Source organism: Schistocerca gregaria, chromosome 2 (genome assembly GCF_023897955.1).
Source record: "Schistocerca gregaria isolate iqSchGreg1 chromosome 2, iqSchGreg1.2, whole genome shotgun sequence".
Lineage (NCBI taxonomy): Eukaryota > Metazoa > Arthropoda > Insecta > Orthoptera > Acrididae > Schistocerca > Schistocerca gregaria.
In genome coordinates this window covers 650,959,895-650,976,223 of record NC_064921.1, presented here as the reverse complement: position 1 = coordinate 650,976,223, position 16,329 = coordinate 650,959,895, and the positions used below count along the sequence as shown (strand labels likewise).

The 16,329-nt window shown below is 43.6% G+C and overlaps 1 protein-coding gene across 1 annotated transcript in view; it reads left to right on the top strand.

The window, feature by feature from the left end:
- The window catches only part of LOC126335919 (Down syndrome cell adhesion molecule-like protein Dscam2), a 627,039-nt gene that overhangs the window by 152,755 nt on the left and 457,955 nt on the right, over positions 1 to 16,329 (top strand). The window contains exon 4 of the mRNA XM_049999393.1: positions 13,489 to 13,650. Coding sequence (XP_049855350.1) covers positions 13,489 to 13,650 — 162 coding nt within the window. The remainder of the gene's footprint in view (positions 1 to 13,488; positions 13,651 to 16,329) is intronic.

Genomic DNA, 16,329 nt, shown 5'->3' with positions numbered 1-16,329 from the left:
CGTTCCGCGCCACCTGATCACTTCTGCACCACTTTTTATCGCCCACATTTTCTAACCTCTAACTGGGAAGGCACAAGTGGGAAATATTTTAAACTGATTTCGTATTATTCGGGAGAAATTCTTTTTACGTACACTGGCGCTTCTCCTGTTCCATAGTGCCGACAGTTAGCGATTCTTCATTTAAATTTCGTTTCATTAGAATTTCACCTCTCTCGCACACTGCATAATCATTATTTTAGCAGGAAGCCACTAGTTTTTGTCCATAGAAGTTGGAACCACGCCATTCGTCAACGTTTTAAGGGAGGCGTAATGCATTTATACGAGAGCTACACTTTATTGTAATAAAACAGGACTACTGTACTTAGAAAACAGGGTTTACGGAGACGTCGTATTAAAAGTAGTCTTGCCCCCACGTACAAGTGCTCTTTTCGATTCGGTAAAAGACTATCTGGGATTAGAGAAACCTGCTATCTACAAAACACATTGCCATTGTGACAAAACCCACATTGGACAACGCACAGAGTGCCACTATCGCCACATTCACCTTTCGCAGACCATTAAGTCAGTAATAGTTGAGTACTGTATCTTCATAGGACAGTCCATTTATTATTCTACCACGGAAATCTTGGCCTCGATGAGATCCTTTTGAGATTCAGTAATAAAGAAACCGGTGGAAACAAGCTTAGCGCAAGTGATGGCGGCCTTCAACTGGATAAGGCGCGGGACATGGGTTTTCTTTAATTTCTTCTGCAAGAAAGCATTTTATGCACAATGACACGTCTAGTGACATTTAATTTGATTAATTTTGACACCTAATGCTTAACTCCGCGAGTGCACATTTGAAGAAAGAGTTTGCATGTAGTATCACACTACGCAAGCGCCTGAGCGCATTAGATAGAGCAATATTAGAAGAGGGCAGAAAATCTCGAAAGAGGTCGCTCATATAGCGGCTGCCTTTACGCCTGCGTCTTAGCGCCAGTTTTTAGTATAAAGGTAGCGATATGAATTAGCAATCTCCAGTGCAAAACATTCACCTGAAGATGGCTGACTATTTGTCTGCCGAAATATCGTGGCAAGAAGTCGACGGTATGCGGCTGCAATCCTGAAACTTTATGGAAAACCAGTCTAGATCTCATAAATGACAAGGGTTGGAACTTAAATAGTGGCAATTATTTATTCACAACCAATACAATAGAGTTACATATTTGCACCTGTCACTGTCACACAAAGTAGTCACCAGCTTTGTGTAGAACCCGTTCCCAGCGATGTGGAAGGCGTAGTATCCGTTAGCAGAGCCTGATCTGTTGATGGTGCGAATGGAGCGGTCTAAAATTATGGTGATTCTCGTGTACGACTGTAATGGTGTTGTCCTATCGCATAACGTTCCTCCACGGCAGACGGTCAATGCACAGTATTACTGTTCGTTTTTGGAGCACCTGCAACCAGCTTAACGAAAGAAGCGGCGACACTTTCTGCGCAACCCACCCATCATTTTGCACGACAATGCGCGGGCGCATACAGCGCAAATTTGGCTGCTCTGTTCGTTCCATGGGACTGGGAAGTACTGTACCGTCCACCATACTCCCCGGACGTAAGTCCACGTGACTTTGATTTGATTGCGAAGATGAAGGAACCACTTCGTGGCGTTCGCTTCAGAACTGTTCCAGAGATTCGTCAGGCAGTAGACCGCTCCATTCGCACCATCAACAGAACAGGCTATGCTAACGGTATACCACGCCTTCCACATCGCTGGCAACGGGTTACACAACGCTGGTGACTATTTTGAAGGTCAGTAACAGGTGCAAACATGTAACTCTTTCGTATCGGTTGTGAATAAATAGTTGCCACCATTTAAGTTGCAACCCTAGTACAAACGAAGTACCTGACAGTATCTGGAGGTTCCTGCTCCGTGGATCCGTCTCCACACATCAACTCTTGAGTACGGCCTGAAGATGGTCGGCCTTTGGATTGAAACCGGTCACTAATAAATGTAATTTATACGATCTACCAGGTGTAGAAGTATAGAACCGACATTTTCCTATAGACGGTGCTACTCGCCAGTGTAACGCCCGTGAGATGGCGTCTGCAGCGCTACCAGTAACGCCCGACGACGAAAGTCATCACACAGTAACACAAGTTCCATAAGTCAGTGTCTGTTTCAAACCCGTAAGCAAGTCGAGTTTTCTGCATACGGACTACCATTGCATTTCTTTGTTCTCATTTGAAGATAACTGCTGCAGAATCCCATCGAATGCCTGTCAAAGCTTTCGGCGAACATGCTATTAGGAAAACATAGTGTCTTGAGTGGTTCAAAAAATTGAAAAGTAGTGGTTTTGACGTGAGAAACGACGAGAAAGGGAAACCACCGAAAAAGTTCCAAGACAGCGAATTGCAGGCGTTATTGGATGAAGACGATACTCAAACTGAATAGGAACTTGCAAACCAGTTAAACGTGACCTAGAAAGCCGTTTCTCATCGGTTGAAAGCAGCTACGGGAAAAGTGCATAGTGGAAAAATGGGTTCCGCATGAACTGAATGAAAGACAGCAAGCAAATCGAAAGACCGTTTGTGAAATGCTGCTCGCCACATTCAGAAGAAAGTCGTTTCTCCATCGAACAGTGACAGGTGATGAAAAATGCGTATCCTAAGCTTCGTAAAACGGGGTTGAATCGAAGCAAACTATCGACTCCCACGGCAGGACCAAATCGCTTTGTAAAGAAGACAATGCTCTGTGTTTAGTGGGATCAGAAGAGTGTCATCTATTACGAGCTGCTAAAACCTGATGAAACCATTAACACTAATCGCTACCAACAGCAAATGATCGATTTAAATCTAGAATTACGTGAAAAAAGACTGGAATATGGAAAAAGTCAACCCAAGTCATATTGCTCCATAATAACGCCCCATCACACACAGAAAAACGGGCCAGGGGAACGATCGAGGCGATCAGCGGGAAATACTAAGGCATGCGGCTTATTCTCCAGACTCGGATTATCCGATTATGCCTGTGACACGCTCTCGCTGAACAACACTTCCATTCGTATGAAAATGTACGAAAATGGCTCTCTGACTGGTTCACTTCAAAAGAAGAAACGTTTTTTCTTTTATTCCTGCCGGGGATGTGGGAGACATGTATAAATTGCAAAGGAAATTATTTAGAATAAAATATTATTAATCAGTTTCAAATAGCAGACGAGTAACGAATTCATACTTCTACACCTGTTTTTCTAAGTACATTAGTGAAAATCGAAAGCTGTTTTTCCGAAAATGTTTTCGAAAATATCTAAATACGTCTAGCTTTTAGTACTAATCCCACTGAAGGGCAACTTGAAATCTGAACAATCGACAGCGGCTGGAAAATCTTGCTGACCCAACGCCTCTTCATGCCGCAATCAATTCAGGAAGCGACAGAAATTGGTAGCTCGCCAAATCTTGTAGACAAAGGTACAGTTTTCAACGTAGCGTCGCCTAGGATCCAAATCTGGCAACATTACAGCAAAAACGCCCGCAAATGGAAACTGCTAGTCTTCGAACGGATGACGCTTCAGTGTCGACACAAGTATATTCAGATAAGAAGTGCGAGGATGGCGACACGCCAGGGTGGACTCTTTCATTTATGCATGCGACTTCCAATAGAGGCCGCTGGATCTGCTACAGGCAAAGCGCAGTAGGAACGACAGGCTTTGCGTGTGGGCCGGAGTCCTTGGTTCATCGTCCGGTGGGTAGCTTCCGAGTCTTTTCCGCTACCGAAAAGATAACGTACTGTCTTGGACATCGAATTGACACATTCGCTTTTCCTGCCACAAATGGCGTAAATAGGAAGATTCATCGATAGCTCAGCACACATCCCTTACACTTTAAGATGTCGGTGAGTTGCTGCAAAGAAATATTTTGGGGATTTCACAAAGACTGCTACCAGGATGTGCTGCAAAGTAATCCCTCAGAATTTTTGGGCGGAAAACTCTTAAAACTTTACAACTAAAACAATATTTACTTTCGACAGCTTTATTCTTCATGTCTACATACTTATTTCTCGACACTCTGGCGACGAACACATTACTCCCAGCAATGTACCTGTTTGTTTATATCGTTACCCTAGAATGTTTGACTTTATTGACGGAGCCACAACCGTACCTCGCCTTGCACCGCTTCATCACTATCAAAGTGAATTCCTCTAACATGTTCTTTAAGTTTTGGAAACAGATGAAATTCGGATAGGACGAAATAGGAACTGTTTGGAGAATGATCAGTGACAGTGAATCCAAGTCGTTGGATCGCTGCATATGTCTGGCATTCTTATTCTGAAACAGAAGGTGCTCCATGTGTGGACGAACTGTTCTCCATTTAGAAACTCGATTACAGCACTCTGTTCCAGATGCACGGACAATTTTATGTCAGACACCACCAGGTTACACGCTGAGATTCGGAGGACTCCAGCAGCAGAGGGCTGCAAATTATTAGATATGGTGTACAAAGTTAGTAATGTTTGTTTTATTTAAAAAGCTGTAAGAGTTTTCACACTAAAAGTTCGGAGGTATTACTTTTCAGCACGTCCTTATGTTACCTTCGAGAACCATTTGTGTAACATAACTAGCGATCCTCAACATTGAATTTTCGGTCAGAACGACAAACCTCAAACAAAAACCAAATTATTTGTTTTTGGGACGTAGATACCTCTAAAATAAACCAATATTGATATTTGAGCATAATGTAAAAACATTTGCAATTCTTTCGCTTGAGTTTATGATTACTACAGCTACAGCCATAGCTCAGAGGGAGCACAGAGTGCTGTTGTTAGACCCATACTTTAGCTCTTTTCTCACGGTTCATTGGTGGGAAAAAAGCTTTGGAGTACTAAAGAGAGAATGAAATTCATTATGTGTGTGCAGAAGACTGCTGTAAAATACAACTAACCTAACATCCATATAACTATATCCAATCATTTCTAGGATTGGTTTGTGAAGATACCATGGGCTGAAATTCAGAATACGAGATGCTAGCGAACTGGGCAGTGCTTTTCAAGTGCTAAATGTATGTGGAAATTGGATATATGTTCTAGTATGGGGTATCGCTGGGATCTGTCCCAGGACACGAGCTGCGGTTCATCGTTACGACTTCGGCCACTTGAACCATATGGAATACGAAATTATAATAAATTGTACACAGTATGAATGATTTTTTTTCCTTTCTAAGGAGTTAACGACATTTTTGTTTTTGGGTACCATGTGGTAACAGTATAAAGTCTTTTTCTGAACTACCAGTTCGTGGAAAGGCAGCATGCGAAAACATTTTGTAAAACGATTAAAAGGTGTTTGAATTCTGATATGGAGACTTGTTTACTGTAGAATAAAATGAAATGATCATGTGCCATTGTTGGCCAAGAAGTCTCATCCAGGGAAGTTCGGCCGCCGGCTGCAGTACTTATTTCAAATGATGCCACAGTGGGCGACTTCGTGATGGACAGCACAGAAGTTGACCCGTGATGAGGACAGGACAACACGCTGTCCACGGACGCAGAAAATCTCCAACATGGCTGGGAATCAATCATGGCTGGCAAACACTTCGCTATAGAGCTAAGCAGGGTGATAGCAAATGAAATCTTGATTCGCATAAAATGATCTGGCAGATCCGTTAGGACTGTTGGTGTAACGGAAATTAGACGAAACACTGCAGTTGCTGGATCTGAGGAAACAACACCTATAATTACATAATGGTTCAGTTTGCGACGTAAGTCAGACTGTCAATCGTAGCACTTCAATAAAACTCTCGTAATATATATATTTTCTAATAAAACTCACTGTGAGAATGGAAACAAAACAGCAGATTTTTAGAGCAAAGCACAGCCTTTTCTCTCCCGCGGAAAGTTTTAAGAGAGAGCCTGTACACGGTTGTTAAAAAAAAAGCCTGCTATGTCCTTCCAAAAGTTTGTCAGGGTATCCTGAAAAATCTTAACGTAAATACGTCAAGAATTATTGATATACTTTTTTCAAATAACGTTTCTCATTATTATACACCGACGGATAAATAAATCACGCCACTAAGAAGGGGTCGTACGACGTAAACGAAGGTCGGTAGGCGTGTTTCTACATCTGAAAGATGATGCCCATTCCAATTTCGCGCCAGTAGTGCCACGACGAGGATGCACTTCAGGTTTGCTTTAAATACACGCTGTAACGGTCGTGATCTTTAGTTGCCTTTGACATGCAACTTAGCGAGTTGATGTTAGTCAACAATGGATTTGAAGGAGGTCGTCTAACAGGACTACGAGAAGCTGGATGTTCCTTCTGCGATACTGCAGATAGACGTGGCAGAAATGTAGCGACTGTACACGACTGCTGGCAGCAGTGATCGCGAGAGCGTATGGCTGCAAGAAGACCGACTCCGGAAGACGACGTGGCACCAACGAGAGGGAAGACCACCGTGTTCGGCCTTTAGCTCTGGTGCATCGTACTTAATCTTCAGTAGCAATATGAGAAGCAGATGGCGCCACGGCGATGTAACTTCCTGTTATAAATCAGTTACTACAAGGACAGCTACGAACCAGACGCTGTGGCGGTTTTTGTGTATCATCAACATAGACAAATGCAATGAATATGGATGATACCATATTTTATGGTATTCTGCGGTTTGAATTCACTCTGTTTTTTTAGCAGTTGCATTGATTTGATTTTGTAAATTATACTGAAATACACATGTATAATGCATTATTCATACTACAACTTCTCTCGGATAATTATTTTGTTCAAATTGCACAAGAATTCCACCTGACTTAGTGTAATAATGTTGACTGTAAGTTATATTCACATCACTAAAATTACAGATCTACATCAGAGCTATTATAATTTTTGTCTTCGATGGATTTAATTATTCTTAGCAAATTGTTTATGAAAAGGAACCACAGAATACCACCCGCACGCAACACTGACGTATGCTACCAAAAATATTTTTCTCCATGATTCGTCCGTAGTTTAATTTTGGCCTCATACATCAGCAATGAAATCTAGTTCAACAATAAATACCATCAGCACTGTTCTTAGAAAATGCAGTCTGTTTCGATAACTTTTTTCTTTAAAATAGAGTTCAGTACCACAGGTGCACATTTATTTCTTACATATCGGAATATTGTTCGCAGTTTCAAGTAATTTAAATTTGCCGCTATGATAACAGTTAAGATGGCGGCCAACAAAAGACGGAGGATTACCTTTTTAATTATGATTTTCCTTTGCTCATTAAATAATTTATCATTTAAATTGATGCCACTAATAAAAAAATATTAAATTGTTTTGCAAATTAGTTTAATACAAACCCATGCCATTTTCAACTAGAAGTACAGGCGAAGTTGCTATATAATCGCAACTAACAATGGCTGCGCTTTTTGCAGCTATGATAAAACAATTAATACAAAATTATAATTAAAGGAGGAAGTGAATTTTCAATAATTAATCATAAATAGTTTTAACTCATTTGGCTCTAATTGTTTTTACCAGCAAATGAACACAAAAGTACAATAATTTTACATTAAATGTTTTTCATTCAACAGACCTCAAATCGATTCACGTCTTGGGTCGGCGACGTACATCAGAAGAAGACGACAAAAGGGTACAAAACAAACAAAAGAATGATATAGATTAACAAAGAATGTGAGACAAATATTGTCTCTGTTTTACATAATTATCATCTTTTTAAGAAATAATTGCTTAATTGAATGAATATTGTTGAGTTACGTAATTTTCCACACGTTCATATTCCACTCGTAATAAAAAATATATATATATCGTGGATCTTATAACGCACTCTTGGGGGGTTTGCAACCAACCTGTTTGCGTGGTACACACACTGGGCCTACATCTGTAGTTATGGCCTGAGGTGTTCTTTCGTATGATAGCAGGAATAATGTTGCAGCTATGTCACGTACTGTGACTGCAAATTTGTACATTAATGTGATGATTGGACCACCTGCGCTACCATTCATGAACATGAGGTGTTTTCCGACGGTTTGAGACTCGCCCACATACCGCTGTTGTAGCTCATCATGTTGCCTTGGCCTGTTTGATCATCAAACGTGTCTCCAACCGAGCACATGTGGGACGTCATCGGATGATAACTCCAACGTCATCCACAAAGAGAACCAACCCTGTATTAACCGTATAAGTGCAACAAGCAACGAACTCCATCCCACAAACTGACAGGGTTAACCGTCCCTGTATTGACCGTATAAGTGCAACAAGCAACGAACTCCATCCCACAAACTGACATCCAGCACCTGTAAAACACAATTCACGCAAATTTGCGGACTTGAATGCAAAATTCTGGCGATTACACAAGTTTTAATGTACCAGTATTTCATATTTGCAATGTGGTACCTCAAACACACATTAACTGGTGATCTTGCAAATGTTAATTACTTAAATATATTACCTAGCCAAGTATATTCCGAAATTTCATTACTCTACATTAAATATTATTTAGTGTTACAATTTTTTTCAGTCGGTGTATATGACAACCATAAATAGCTTATGACCGCAAGAATATATTTCAGCATATCGTGGAAGAATATGAACTAACATGGTCAAGGGCTTTTCGAGATTTTTGAAAACTACGTTTCCCCTTCATATATTAGTACTGAAACCTGCAATTATGGACAAAGGAATGTAAGGCGGAAGGTTAGGGCCCATGTAACATCATGTGTCATTTCCTGGTAGTACCTTATTGACATAAGTACCTCTGAAACAGGTAGGCCTTTGGCAATCGCAGTTTCAATTAATTACAACACAGACTGAGTAAGAGATCAGATATCACTAATAGGGCAATAAGAAAAGTAAGGCCTCCATTAATAAGAGTTTCAGCTAACAAACTGCCTGTTGGCTTCTATCTCGGGTTCTTCGGCCGACATTCGTCTGATGATTTTACTGACGTTTAGCCAGCACGAGTGGCTGGCATTGTCAAAGTTTCACCCACCATTGACGTTGATGAACTAGAGCCGAGCTCGCGGCCGCAAACTACACTCCTGGAAATTGAAATAAGAACACCGTTAATTCATTGTCCCAGGAAGGGGAAACTTTATTGACACATTCCTGGGGTCAGATACATCACATGATCACACTGACAGAACCACAGGCACATAGACACAGGCAACAGAGCATGCACAATGTCGGCACTAGTACAGTGTATATCCACCTTTCGCAGCAATGCAGGCAACTATTCTCCCATGGAGACGATCGTAGAGATGCTGGCTGTAGTCCTGTGGAACGGCTTGCCATGCCATTTACACCTGGCGCCTCAGTTGGACCAGCGTTCGTGCTGGACGTGCAGACCGCGTGAGACGACGCTTCATCCAGTCCCAAACATGCTCAATGGGGGACAGATCCGGAGATCGTGCTGGCCAGGGTAGTTGACTTACACCTTCTAGAGCACGTTGGGTGGCACGGGATACATGCGGACGTGCATTGTCCTGTTGGAACAGCAAGTTCCCTTGCCGGTCTAGGAATGGTAGAATGATGGGTTCGATGACGGTTTGGATGGACCGTGCACTATTCAGTGTCCCCTCGACGATCACCAGAGGTGTACGGCCAGTGTAGGAGATCGCTCCCCACACCATGTGTGCCTCGGTCGTATGCAGTCCTGATTGTGGCGCTCACCTGCACGGCGCCAAACACGCATACGACCATCATTGGCACCAAGGCAGAAGCGACTCTCATCGCTGAAGACGACACGTCTCCATTTGTCCCTCCATTCACGCCTGTCGCGACACCACTGGAGGCGGGCTGCACGATGTTAGGGCGTGAGCCTAACGGTGTGCGGGACCGTAGCCCAGCTTCATGGAGACGGTTACGAATGGTCCTCGCCGATACCCCAGGAGCAACAGTGTCCCTAATTTGCTGGGAAGTGGCGGTGCGGTCCCCTACGGCACTGCGTAGGATCCTACGGTCTTGGCGTGCATCCGTGCGTCGGTGCGGTCCGGTCCCAGGTCGATGGGCGCGTGCACCTTCCGCCGACCACTGGCGACAACATCGATGTGCTGTGGAGACCTCACGCCCCACGTGTTGAGCAATTCGGCGGTACGTCCACCCGGCCTCCCGCATGCCCACTATACGCCCTCGCTCAAAGTCCGTCAACTGCACATACGGTTCACGTCCACGCTGTCGCGGCATGCTACCAGTGTTAAAGACTGCGATGGAGCTCCGTATGCCACGGCAAACTGGCTGACACTGACGGCGGCGGTGCACAAATGCTGCGCAGCTAGCGCCATTCGACGGCCAACACCGCGGTTCCTGGTGTGTCCGCTGTGCCGTGAGTGTGATCATTGCTTGTACAGCTCTCTCGCAGTGTCCGGAGCAAGTATGGTGGGTCTGACACACCGGTGTCAATGTGTTCTTTTTTCCATTTCCAGGCGTGTATATGTACCTGGTGCGCCAACGTCCGAGAGCTTCTCCGACGTCATTCCGGTGCGGTTCTCCTCTTCCTACCTGCGACGGTAGTTCGCTGCAGTACTGGATGCCAGGATCCGTTTACCTTAAGGCTTTCCTCTTTCTTGTTGAAGCATTTCGTGTGTTTTTGTATTTCTACAGCTTCTCTGAACAAGCGCGTGCCATAGTGCTTCTCTACAGCCAGAACTTCCTGGTCGGCAATTTTTATTACGTGGTCGGTATCACACAGTGCGTGCTCTGCCATGGCCGATTTCTCCACCTGCCCTAACATTCAATGTCGCTTATGTTCTTTGATCCTGTTGTTGATTGATCGTCCACTCATTCCGACATAAACTTTTCCGGATGTGCATGGTATACGGTATATTCCCGACATTGCAAGTGGGTCCCTTTTCTCCTTTGCCGAGCTAAGACACTCTGGGTCTCTTTTCTCCTTTGGCGATGTAAGACACTCTTTGAACTTCCTCGTCGGTTTGAAAATTATCTTAACGCCATGTTTGCGCAATGTCTTGCCGATTTTGCCCGTCATTCTGGGAATGTACGGCAGAAAGGCCGTACCCGACATTTGTTTTTCTGATTCCTTACTTCACCGAGAGTTCACATCCTGTGAACGTGTCTTGATTTTTCTGTAGTTTTGCTTCCATTATTAACCGCAACCCTAGTATTGCCTCTCCGGTGGCTCTGCCTAACCTAAAACCAAAATAACCGTCATCTAACACATTCTCAGTTTTCTGTTAAGTTAACTGTGCGATTATTATCGCTCTTGTCGGATCTCGCAATCTTCGGAAATACGTGGATGATGTTTTTCCGTAAGACGTATGGTATATCACCAGATTCCTACAGTCTACACTCCATCACGAATAGTCCTTTTGTTGCCACTTGCCTAGTGACTTTAGAAATTCTGGTGGAATGTTATCTATCCTTTCCACCTCATTTGATTGTACGTCTTCCAGAACTCTTCCGAAATGTGATCAAACACTGGATAACCTATCGCTTCCCTATCGGCTCCTGTTTTATCAAGTCATCAGATAAGTGCCCCCCCCCCCCCTCTCACAGAAGCTCTTTCCACCTATCGGCTCTCTCCGCCGCATTTAAAGTGACATATCCATTGCACTCTTAATGTTACCACGCTTTCTTTTAATTTCACCGAAGATTCTTTTGAGCTTCTACATGCTGAGTCAATCCTTCGGACCGCCATTTCTTTTTCGATTTCTTCAAATTTTTCAGACATCCGTTTCGTTTTAGATTTTATGCACTTCCTTTTTATCTCATTCTTAAGTGGCTTGTTTCTCTGTATTCCTAACTTTCTCTGGACATTTTTGTACTTCTCTCTTTCACTGGCCAGCTGAAGTATTTCTTCTGTGACCCACAGTTATTTCGCAGTTACCTTCTTTGTACCTATGTTTTTCTTTCCACCTTCTGTGATTTCGCTTTTTAGAGATGTCCATTCTTCTTCGACTGAACTCCTTGCTAAACAGTTTCATATTGCAGCGTCTATAACCTCAAAGTACTTCAGGCGTTTCTCTTCATTCCTTAATGCTTCTGTATCTCGTTTGTTTGCCCACTGATCCTTCCTGACTAGTCTTTTAAACTTCAGCCTATTCTTCATCACTATGAGATTGTGATATGAGTCTGTATCTCCTCCTGGTTACGCCTTATAATCAAGTATCTGATTTCGGTCTCTCGGTCTAACCATGACGTCATCTGAAATATTCCAGTATCTCCAGCCTTTTCCAAGTATACCTACTCTTCTTATGACTTTTGAACAGAGTACTCACTATTACTAGTTGAAATTTATTGAAGAACTCAGTTAGTCCTTCTCCTCTATCATTCCTAGTAACACGCCCACATACTCCCATAAAGCTTTCTTCTACTCTTTCTCAGACAACAGCGTTCCTCCAAGTCTATTAAATTTTCATTTCCTTTTATGTATTGAATTATCCGTATCTTCGGCTTGCGACGTCGGCATGTATATCTGAATATCCATTGTCGGTGCTGGTTTGCTGTCGATTTTAATTAGAACAGCACAATCAGTGAACTTTCAACAAAAAATCACTGTCTGCTCTACCTTCATATTAATAACAAATCGTACTCCAGTTATAACATTTTCTGCTGCTGTTGATATTGCCCTATACTCATCCGAGCAGAATTCCTTATCTTCTTTCTTTTTCACTTCACTGGCCCACATTATATCTACATCGAGCCACAGCGTTGCCCCTTTCAGATATTCTAGCTTCCCAACCACTTTCAAACTTCTGACATTCCACGTCTCGACTCAGAGAACATTATCCTTACGGTCAACTCCCTATTGACAGTTCCGAAGTGGGGACTATTCTTAAATATTTTCCAATGGAGAGATCGTCATAATAATTTTTCAGTTACTGACTACATGTTTTGTAAATGCACACTATACGAGTACGCCTTTAGTGCACTGGTTTACATTATCTTCTGCACTCTCATACCGTCGACTATTGCTGATTCTTCCGCCTTAGGGGTAGTTTCCCACTCCAAGATCAAGAGAGTGCCTTGAACCTATGTCCGCTCCTCCGCCATCTTTGAATATGCAGTTGGCTGAAAAAGGGGTGACTTCTTACGCCGCCAGTCTTCGGATGCCTTTGCAATGCACAGATTAATGATAATAATTCCATCTGAAAAAAAGGCCGTCGGAATTTCTCGAAGTTGCCACTAATGTTGGATTTTACAAAAGACTTTTTGGTGGGGCAGGCTCAGATTTTTTTGATGCCGTTGTTGCTCCGATATTGGAGGGATTAGCCGACATTGTCATTACCAGAGACGTCCGACTGTTTTCAGACAATCTGAAATACAGTCAGCGGGGAGGCTTCTTCCTTTTCCTTCGTATAGACTATGAAGGTGATTAATGTTCGGCTGAAACTGGCTACGGATTTTATCATAAAATATGACTCTAAATAAAATAAGAACACGAGGATAATATGTCAACAATTTTCTGCATAGACACAATATTTCGTTTTCTCCTAGTTACTGTAGCTATTGCAATTCCAGGAAATCAGTGCTAACTTTCTTTTACGTTTTATCGTACCGGCAGTGGTGAAGCAGTTCTACGAGCTGCAGGTGTACGACGAGTTCGTGGTGCTGGGCAACACGGCGGTGCTGCGCTGCCACGTGCCGTCGTTCGTGCGCGACTACGTGGCCGTCACGTCGTGGGTGCGCGGCGCCAGGGAGCGCATCACCGCAGACGTCAGCACAGGTAAGCAGCCCGCGCTACACCACCTGCTGCTGGCCGTTCGACATAATACTCTGAGTAATCACCACCCGAAATCCGATCGTTGCCTCTTCACCGCTGAATGAACGTAATTGACTTAGACACCAACACGCCTAAGGCATACAGTGAAAACCCTATCAGTTGTTAGTTTGGCTACTGAGTATCATGAACTCATAAATCGTATTCCATTAGATTTTATTGATAACCTACGACAACCGAACATGATATGATGCAGACTGCATACTGTACCAGAATGATTACCTCTTCCTTTTGTTCTTCCATTTACGTGTCGTCACATGAGATGTCCACTGTGAAGAAAGGCATAGGATACCTCCTAACATTGTGTCGGAAACATGGACTCAATAAATCGCTGAAAGTCATCTGCAGAAATATCGAGCCATACTGCCTTTATATTCGTCCATAATTGCGCTAATGTTGGCGGTACAGGATTTTGAGCACGCAGTGACCACGATTGTTTTACGAGATTCATTTCGGGTGATGTGGGTGACCAAATCATTCGCTGGAATTCTTCAGAATCTATTTTCAAACCAGTCGCGAACAATTGTAGCCCAGTGACAATTCCATCTATATTTGGGAACATGAGGTCCATGAATGAATGGCTGCAAATGGTCTACAATTAGCCGAATATAATTATTTCCAGTCAATGATAGGTTCATCTGGACCAGAGGACCCAGTCCATTCCATGTTGTAACAGTTCTGTCACTAAATGTAACTGTGTTTTCTCTTTTGATGCTAGGCAATTGTCAGGATGAGCATTACTGCAAAGGGCATTTGATTCTAAAGCATTATGTCAGGGTGAAAATACTAAATAAATTAATTTTTCTCTCTTAACAACATGTGGGCAGGGTGGGTTCTTCCTTGGCTCGGGTATGAGGTAGAATGAAACAGCACTTTTACATAAGAAAACTTTTATTGAAAGTTTTGTACAACTGCTTGCTTACTGGATGTTCTGGCTCGGAGAGCGGCAGCTGTGTAGTTTGCGAAGCCTTCTGCTACGGCAGCGGCGGCGTCTGATTACGCATGGCGGTGTGTATCTCGTGTCGCCGTCTCGCTCTCTTGACTGGAGACGCGTATCGTGGTATGGCCCGTTTGATTATTGAGAGCGAAGTTGTGCATCGGATTGTGATGTCTTGGATGTGGCGTCCCAGTGTTTCTCTTCTCTGAGCGGCGGCGTGTGTCAGTGTTGTGTGTCGGCAAGCGGAGCGGTACGGCAGGGGAAGGCCAGTGTCCCGGACTCGAACAACGGACTCCCGCTTGCCAGTCTTCGGCTGTCAGATCTTCATCCCATTTCACAGATGACTGCTGATACGAGGCCGTCTCCTTCCCGTCCTCACGAGTCACCCGGGTACGTAAAAATCAGACTTCAAATAACTTTTAACTTCTGTCTTCTGGCGCCGAGGCTGCTGCTTACTATTTCATTACAGCGGTGGACTTGATGCGTCTGTGTATGATGTAGTCTCTTCTTGCATGACGGTCTTCAGCACCGAAACTGAACTGAAAACTACTGCTACTCTCCTTCATTTTTGTCGGGCCCACTAAGTCTCGCGTATTTATTCACTTCAGTTCACTGGAGGTGAACGACTTCACGGTCATTGCCTCTTCTGTCACGTTGAAAAGCTTCTCGAAGAATCTTCTTAACGTCGGTCTTTCGCTCTTGGAATGTAGGCGGGGGCCTTTGATCACATGTGACAACTGAGAATCACGTGAGCCGGTCATTGCCTCTTCTCACTTTGAAAAGCTTCTCGAAGAATCCTCTTAACGTCGGTCATTGGCTCTTAGAATGTAGGCGATTGCCTTTGATCACAAGTGACAACTGAGAAACACGTGAACCTGTCGGGCGATGGCCTGATGGCTTAACCGACAGCGTCCGCTAATGTGGGGAGGGCGATGGCTTCTCCTGAACTTGCTGACTTAACGGTCATTGACTCTTCTGCTCTGCTCGCTGTTTGCCAGTATTAAACTCTCTAAACCAAACCAAGTTTTTCATTTGTTTTCTAATTTCTACTTCACTTTGATTTCACTAATTTATTTACTTATCTTAAGTAACACTCAACAATGTAAACACAGTCCACAGCATTATGAAGCAACCACCAGCTTGCACAGTGTCTTGTTGACAACTTCATCCCATGGTTTCGTGAGATAAGTGCCACAATCGAACCCTACCAATATGTCTTACCATCTGAAATCGGAACTCATCTGATCAGGTTATGATTTTCGAGTCGACTAGGGTCCGACCGATGTTGTCAGGTGCCCAGGAGAGCAGATGCAGACGATGTCGTGGTTTTACCAAAGGCATTCGCGTCGGTTATCTGCTGCCACAGCCCATTAACGCCAGATTTCTCCACACTGTCCTAAGGGATATGTTCGTCGTACATCCCACACTGACTTCTGCGGTTATTTCAGGCAGTGTTGCTCGTCTATTAGCACTGACAACTCTAAGCAAACGCCGTTGCTCTTGGGTATTAAGTGAAGAGCCTCGGCCACTACCTAATCCGTGGTGAGAGGTAATGTCTGAAATTTGGACTCTTGGCACACTTTTGACACAGTGGATATCTGGATATTGAACTCCCTAACGATTTCTGAAATGGAATGCCCCATGCATCTAGCGCCAACTACCGTTCCGCTTTCAAAGCCTGTTAATTC